General features: G+C 42.2%; 1 protein-coding gene across 1 annotated transcript; it reads right to left on the bottom strand.

The window, feature by feature from the left end:
* Positions 1 to 2475: 2475 nt before the first annotated feature.
* On the bottom strand, positions 2476 to 3755 carry LOC134189095 (uncharacterized). The gene has a single exon (XM_062657326.1). The coding sequence runs from the start codon at positions 3680 to 3682 to the stop codon at positions 2735 to 2737; it is 948 nt and encodes a 315-aa protein (XP_062513310.1). The 5' UTR covers positions 3683 to 3755; the 3' UTR covers positions 2476 to 2734.
* Between the last annotated feature and the right edge of the window lie 4411 nt (positions 3756 to 8166).

The following is an 8166-nucleotide window of genomic DNA, read 5'->3' as shown; positions in this document are numbered from 1 at the left end:
AGCTGCAACTCTTCTCGGCAGTTGTCTCTCCGTCTTCTTAACGACTCAGCGTTCATGCCGGTACATGAAGAAAAAATGATTGGACTCAGCATTCTTCCTTTTTCCCTGGTAAAGTGCAATGTCGGCAACAACTTGCAAGTCTTTCAACACCTAGTTTTGTCTCGTCCTCTGTTTCTTCTAAACAACATTCCTTCCAGAAGGCTCTGGATGATGCTTTGAGATCCAGCATTAAAGTCAGCTTTGTTAGTCTGCGAGAACAGGCACGTTTCAATGCTGTTGCATATCCTCATGCGGGGGCTTGGTTGAGGGTAATCCCCAACTCAAGTCTAGGCCTGGCCATGTCTCCACGTGAATTTGTGACTTCTTTGCGTTTGCATTTGGGAATTCCGGTTTTTCCAACACCCCCACACTCAGTCCGTTGTGTGTGCGGTCATGAATTGGACATTTTTGGTGACCATGCTCTTGGCTGTGGTCCTCTTCGTATTAAGCGACATGATGCCTTATGTGACATCATCTTCCACTGGTTGCTCTCAGACAACTCCAATGTACGTCGAGAACAATGCTGTTCCTCTCATTCTATGACAAGACCAGGTGACGTTTTCCATCCCGACTTTTCCCTAGGCAAGGCTGCTTATTTTGACATTTCCATGAAGAATTCGTTCACTCCCTCTCACCTTATTAATGCTGCCATAAAAGCTGGTGCTGCTGCTGAGGCTAGGGAAGTGGACAAAGATGAACGCCATCATGCTAACGTTTCAAGGTATGGTTGTTTGTTTTACCCTCTTGTGGTGGAATCATACGAAGTGTGGGCTGCACATAGTCTGGAGGTATTGAGATCAATCATAAAGAAGTCTCTTCTATCATCTGGCTTGTCTCTGAGCAAAGCTTCCAGGCAATTTCATGAACAGTTATCTGCTCGTTCGTGGCAGTATAACTCAAGAATGATTAGTGACAGATTGGACCTCATGATTGTTGACTATCTACCTAATTATTGCAATATTGCGACTTAGACTCTTCGTGCTTCCGCCCTTAGGGCAGATATGTGTTATCTGTGTTATCTGTATTATATATACAAATAATAAAAAATAAAAATAAAAAAACAAAAAATAAAAACATCTGCAAGCGGGGTCTTCTACCCCTTGGTGGTGGAGTCGCTTGGTTTATGGTCACCAGATAGCCTAGAAACTTTAAAATCTATATCTTCTAAAGTTTGTGCTGTACTAGCTGTTCCTTTCTGGAAAGCTTTAAAGAACTTGCTAGAGGAACTGTGTAAAATTATGGTTATATAACGTTGGAATGATTTCTAGCCGCATGCTTGCGGAGGTAGATAATGTTTTAAGTTGGGACTTCCCTGTATGCTATTAGTTGTTCAATAAAATTAATAGATAGATATATATATAGATATATATATATATAGATATATATTACAGAATCATATTATTTGCTATCTGAAAGTTGATCCCATGAAAAATCTCAACAGTATCTACTAGTAACCTTTGATAAATCATTCTACCATTATACACCCACAGTTTATTGAGAGTTGTTGCATCAGGTTCCTCTGCGTCTGTGAAAATGAGTAACTTGTTACAGTGGACACTCTTGAGCAGATTAACTTTACTGTTTGTAAACTTGCAGGAGTCCAAAAGCCGTAACTCTCAACACCAAGCGGGTAAAGCTCTCCTCCCACTGCCATTACTCTGGCCTCACGACGATCATCTTTCCTGGCTTCAGCATGTTCTGCTGCAGCACCTGCTTTAATTACTTAATTAACAGCGGCACTGATGATATGCAAAGGCTGTAAACTATTGCTCCACCATGATGTCAAAGTATGTAGCTCGGCCCTCTAAAAATTCAGAGTGAAAAGTATCACCCAGACGACTGGCATCACAACTGGAGCACTGTTGCTCTCTTTCACATACTTGTTTTCAGGCAAAATAGCCTGAAAAATGACGTCATATATATATATATATATATATATATATATATATATATATAGAGAGAGAGAGAGAGAGAGAGAGAGAGAGAGAGGGAGGGAGGGAGGGAGGGAGGGAGGGAGGGAGGGAGGGAGGGAGGGAGGGAGGGAGGGAGGGAGGGAGGGAGGGAGGGAGGGAGGGAGGGAGGGAGGGAGGGAGGGAGGGAGGGAGGGAGGGAGGGAGGGAGGGAGAGAGAAAGAGAGAGAGTATATTTCAATACAACAAATCTACGACACAGGCAAATCCCATGAACTAAAATTACTGTCATTATTGTCTAACAACAGTCTACTGAGAATCATGCGTGCATTATACGACCACAACTTTACTGACAATTGCTGCAACAAATTATTTAAAGACTGACTAAAAGAAATAGTATTAACAGAAACAGTTTTAGATGCTATAGTCTTCAATGTATCCAAGCTGACATCCGAACATGACCCAAATGATTCAAATATATATATATATATATATATATATATATATATAAGATAATAGCAAGGAAGATGGCATTTCATCGTTGTCAAACTGTTAGTAGAACGCTAATGTTTCTTTATGAACAGCTCTCTGTCAAGCTTTGGCTTTTTAAGGCTAAACTAATTTTAGAACGCTTAGCACTAAATAGTAGAGACACAGTTGTTGGAAATAGTTAAATGTTTATGTGTAGGCATGCATTAGGCATGACATCAAAATATAATATATTGTATATATATATATATATTTTTTTTTTTTTTTTTTTTTTTTTTATATATATATATATATTATTATAGGTCCCATAGGGGACTAGCAGTACCATCTAAACTACATCTAGCTAGTATCATTTTAGCGTTGCTACACCACAGTCTAGTAGAGAGTTGCTGATGAAAATGACAAACAGACTGGCTAATTGAAACATTATGTTTAAACGAAGCTCTACGTGCTATGATCTTAAGCACTTGAAGGCTAGCAGCTGTCCAGAGACCCAGAGTCTCTACTACTAGCGGATGAAAAAGGCTGCCTGTGCTGGACACATTCAGGTGATGTCGTTCGTCCTTTTCCATCTCTCCTGCATCAGATGCTGCACCTGGATGACTTGCTGCTTGAGTGAGAAAAGACGGTTGTAAGGAACTTCGTACCGATAAGTCAAAGTAGGCAGGCAAACCGCGCTCGAAATCTGGATGATAAACATCTCCTGGTCTTGTTTGGTTGCTACTGCTACATCTTGCCTCCCGACGACAACGAGAATCATCTGTAAGCAGTGCGTTGTACACCACTTCGCATAGAGCATCATGACGTTTCGTTGTCAAACTCTGTCCTTGATTACATCCCAATAGATGGTCACCAAACTTATCAATAATGTTACCACAAGGGCAGCGTTTGGAGTTTGGGGAAGGGAAAATGGGGATACCCAACCATATCCGTAGTGCCACACTAAACTCTCTTTTGGGCATGGAAAGGCCGAGATTCGGGTTCGGTATTGCCCGTAGCCATGCCCCAGTGTGTTGACCAGAAATGGTATTCAGTCGAGCTCGATCCCTTATGCTCGCCGATTCTTTGAGTGAAGACCATAAAGCAGAGTCCAACCGAAGTTGCAACTGATGCTGACTGGTGGAATCAATTTTGTGGTTGTTATCTGGTAAAAGGAGTTGCAAAAAATCTTGGGCCGTAGACTCCCCTGGAAACACACTCGCCTGGCCCTCATCGGAATATGACATGTTCCACTGGCTGCTCATGGATAGAAGGTAAGATGCCAAGTGACGAGAAGAGTTACAACTGGAAAGATAGGCTGCGGGGTGACATCGAGAAGCTTCCCTCAAACCCAAGCCCCCCAGGCGAGTGGGGAGTGTAGCTTGTTGCCATGAGCTTTCTGATAAGGAACAATCTACTATTGATTCCAGAGTCTTCCGTAAGTTGATGTCAAAAGGTTGAAGTTGGCCAAGGACTTTGTCAGGTGGAACCGTCCTGAGTATGTGGTTTAGTTTGCACAAAGACAGACATGATCTCAGTAAAAGTAATTCTACCTGAGGATCTTCAATATCTTGCAGGCGTTGTTGACTTTCCCAGATTTTGTCAATACGAGTTGAAAGGCTAGTATTGAAAAAGACCTCAGATCCCCAGAGAGGAGAGCCCAGAAAATCAGCACCACCCTTTGTGTCGACAACGCGTTCCACATCTGACGGAAATTCCGGAAAGGACTGGTTTCCAGAAGGCCAGAATATCTCACACTTGGACATGTTCAGCTGAAGACCATATCTAGACCCTTTAGATTTCATCTGCTCTAGGAGTGAAGCTACCTTGCAACGATGTCCAACAAAATTTCCATCATCTAGGTACCACAACTTTAAGTTGATGTCATTTAATGGCCCAATTTCATCAACTAAATCTAGAATGACCAAGGAAAAAAGCAAAGGACCCAGAGGGTCGCCTTGCTGAACACCAGTAGAAGAAGTGAGTTTTCGGTTGCCAAAACGAAGTTCTGCGGGTTTGTGATAGCTCCACTGCACCCATCCAAAAAGCTCAGGAAGCTCTCTGTGAAGACGTCGCAGAAAAGTAGTACGGTCACAATTGTTGAAAGCATTGGACATATCCAGTTTGAGGCAGCATAAGTTGGGATCATCTCCAAAAGTGTCAATAAAGCTGGAAAGTGAATGTACCGCTGCCTCGAGACCACCTGGGATGCCCACACCTACCTGGCCATATGGCAAGAAAATATCTGGAAGCTTAGATTTCACGGCTGAACAGCATACACGACCAATCAACCAACGAAGTGTTTCTCCCACGGCAATTGGCCTTATACCTCCACCTTCCTGCTTCTTGTATAAAGCTGTTAGTGGGGCATATATATATATATATATATATATATTGAAGTATATACGTATATTGTGCAGAATATCAAAAGCAAGTTCAATCTTCAGAAAGTTTGAAACTAGGTTTGGAAACGTCATGAAATCAGTCGAAAAACAAACTACCAGTGTATAGAGCTGTTGCCTTGTCAATTTTCCTCTATGGATGTGAGACTTGGACTCTGCTAAATCATAACCTGAAGAAACTTGACAGCTTCCAAACGTGCTGCCTACGGCGTATTTGTGGAATTAAGTGGCAAGACATGATAGCAAATACAGAAGTTCTTTCACGTTGCAAAATGAGTGGCACACAATATTACATCATAAGATGTCAGTTCTGCTGGACTGGACATGTCATAGCATTGTAGTGCCATAACTGGCAAGATAGCTGTTGGTGTAAGTAACTGTCTGACTAAAAGTTAAGTCATTGTGAAAAGTCAATGTTCTCACAATGATCATAATTTTCAAGCTGTGAGCTGACCATGAAGATTCAACAATGAGAGGATGGAAAACACATCCTGCAGCTGACACCAAAGCATTGTGTCAGATGTCTTGTTCTATCTCATAGGCCTCAGCTGCTTTTCCTGCACAAGTTGCTGCTTGGACAATGTAGCTTGGTTGTAACGAATTCCAGACAGACAGAACAAAGTAGGTAGGCAGTCCCTGATCAAAATCTGGGTGGAAGATATCACCAGGTATTGACAGGTTAAGACTGCTGCATCCTTGTTCACGTCAACAGTTGGAATTGTCAGTAGTAAGAGCATGAAACAAGGTGTCGCATAGAGCATCATGCCTTCATGATCACAAGTTAGGAAGGCAGCAGCCCAATAGATGGTTACCATATGTGTCTAAACGTGACCACACGTGCATCGGTGAGTTTGCGTAGTAGGGAAAAAAATTCCTAGCCAAAAACGTATTGCCATAACAGAGACTTGAGAAGGCATGGCAAGACAGAGTGAAGAGTTAGTACTGCCCTAGCCGTGCTCGTGAGTGCTGTGCTGAGATCGTGTTCAACCAAGCTCAGTTACAAAGACAGTAGTTGCCTAGGTTCAAAGATTGCAAAACAGAGACAAGAAGGACTTGTAACCACTGACAAGTGGAAAAACTGTTTAAAATTGTCAGCGTTCTGAGGAAGAATTAAGCGAAGATGGTCTGAGCAATGGACTCACCAGGAAACAACAACATCTTTGAAGAATCACTGGTGATGGCTGTAATGTCTATTTGTATTCTACGTATTACTCTATTGCGCATACTCATAATCTATGACATCACATGACTACTCTACGCTACAATGGCCTGACTCATCATTGTTTCAATAATCTTGCAGAAAGGAATCGTACTGCATTACAGCTACCAAGCAAAGCAACTGCAGCAGTTCTCCGGGACTCTTGCAAATCTAATCCAACCAAGTGAATGGGAAGCATAACTTGCAGCCAAGTTGAATCAGAGAGAAATGTGGCAATAATAATACCAAGACAGCTTTGTAATCCCACATCGAATCGAAGTAACTGGTCATGAGACATATCCAGAGTAACCATCTTGAGCAAATGATTGATATTGTACAATGCCAGACAAGATCTCAGCAGATGTAGTTCAACTTGAGGGTTTGCAAGGTCTGAAAAATGTTCCTGACAAGTCAAATGTTATCAATGGGTTTGCAAAGAAGAATGAAAGAGTTCAGCTGAACAATAGAGAGGACATCCAAAAATCAGCTCCTCCGGTTGACTGACATATAACGCTTTATTTCTGGTGGAAATTCTGGACATGCTCGATCACCAGTTGGCCAAAATATTTCGCATTTGGAGTAATTAACTATTAGACCAACAGGCCCTTTGAAATTGATATCACTCAGTAATGACATGAAGGCAGGTCGTTGACCCAAAAAGGTGCCATTATCCAGATACCATAACTGAAGCAAGCCATCAGACTGAACCGTTGTGTTTCAGATGATCTACAACAACTAGAGAAACAATAGAGGACCCAAAGGGTCTTCTTGCTGTACACCAGATGACAACGTTAAAAGATGATGTTCGAATCTGAGTTCATCTTCAAATCAATAATACCACTGAACCCAAGCAAAAGTTCAGGGAGGTCAGAGTGATTTGCCTGAGAAGCTGCTTTGATTACAATTGTTGAACACATTACACATACCAATCTTTAACAGCATAACGTGGGATCATCACCATGTTCAGATATTACTTTGTAGCAAATGGAAAGCTGCTTCCAAACCTCCAGCAAATCAACACCAACCTGTCCATGTGGTAACAAAAGATCGGGTAACTTAGATTTAACTGCAGTACAAGCAACTTTGCTCACTAGGCAACGAAGGACTTCTCCAACAGCTATTGGCCTGAAACCACCGCCATTCTTCTTTGTGAGGGCCGATAGAGGTTCACCGGATAGCCAGGGTGAGATCTTAGGATCCATGTTACCTTACAGAGCTAAGCACACCCATTTGGTCAGACTATCAAGACAATCTTGTGCTGTAGGGACAGAAGTGCCAGCAACTACCTCTAGCAAGTGCTCCACATGCAGACCTGAAAACCCTGGACTTGATTGTTGATGGAAGTTCTGCAAAAAAAGCAAGAACAGCATCTGAAGAAACACAGAGAGGGGCTGCGTTGACGGGATATCAGACCAGACTCCTGCCCTCAACCTTCAGCTTTGGCATTTAGATGATGGTACATTGCCTACACCTTCGATCAGCAGCCTCTTCCTTCCTGAACAAACTATCTTTGGTTGGCCCATGAGCCCTCACACAGTTTACTTTTGAACATGAGCAAATATGAGTGTGTTTGGCCTACTGGCAATGCATCCGAAATTCAACAAAATTCAGAATTCTGCTTAAGGTCTCAAATTACTAGGCCTCCTGTTTATGAATCTGATAGGTTCTTTGACACCTTCCTTGCAAAACAAATAGACAAAGGTCACTGTCTTCAAGACTTTCTTCCCGACCTAAAAGACCTACAGATGGAACTTTATCTGCTAAAAGTTGTATGGTGCAAAATTAACCATCTGCTGGGGACAGTGCCTTCTAATTGTGTTGAGAAACAACTTGTTAGATTTGACTCTGACATATGAATCTATATTTGACGTCTTTAGGCTCAGGCCATGCTGCCTATTCGCCTTGCAGTCTCGGTCTCAGATCTGCTGAACAATCATCCACAGCACTGTTCGCTGGCAGTTGCAACGGCACGAGACTTCATTCAGCTCAACTGTTTTGAGAATTGTTTGGAGAATTCTGGCATGTTTTTCAATCATGAATCTACCTTCTCCGGCAAACTTTGATGTGTAATAGACTTTCACAATCTACAGAATTGAAAGCCTTCACCAGGTTAATAAAGACGGTGAACAGGTAGGTCTATTTGTTGCTC

Source organism: Corticium candelabrum, chromosome 13 (genome assembly GCF_963422355.1).
Source record: "Corticium candelabrum chromosome 13, ooCorCand1.1, whole genome shotgun sequence".
Lineage (NCBI taxonomy): Eukaryota > Metazoa > Porifera > Homoscleromorpha > Homosclerophorida > Plakinidae > Corticium > Corticium candelabrum.
Note: the sequence above shows the minus strand (reverse complement) of the source record. Positions and strands in the feature narration are given on the sequence as shown.

What these genes read in the sequence shown, in the direction of transcription:
- LOC134189095 (XM_062657326.1), bottom strand. Translation starts at nt 3,682, where the DNA reads ATGAGCAGCCAGTGGAACATGTCATATTCCGATGAGGGCCAGGCGAGT.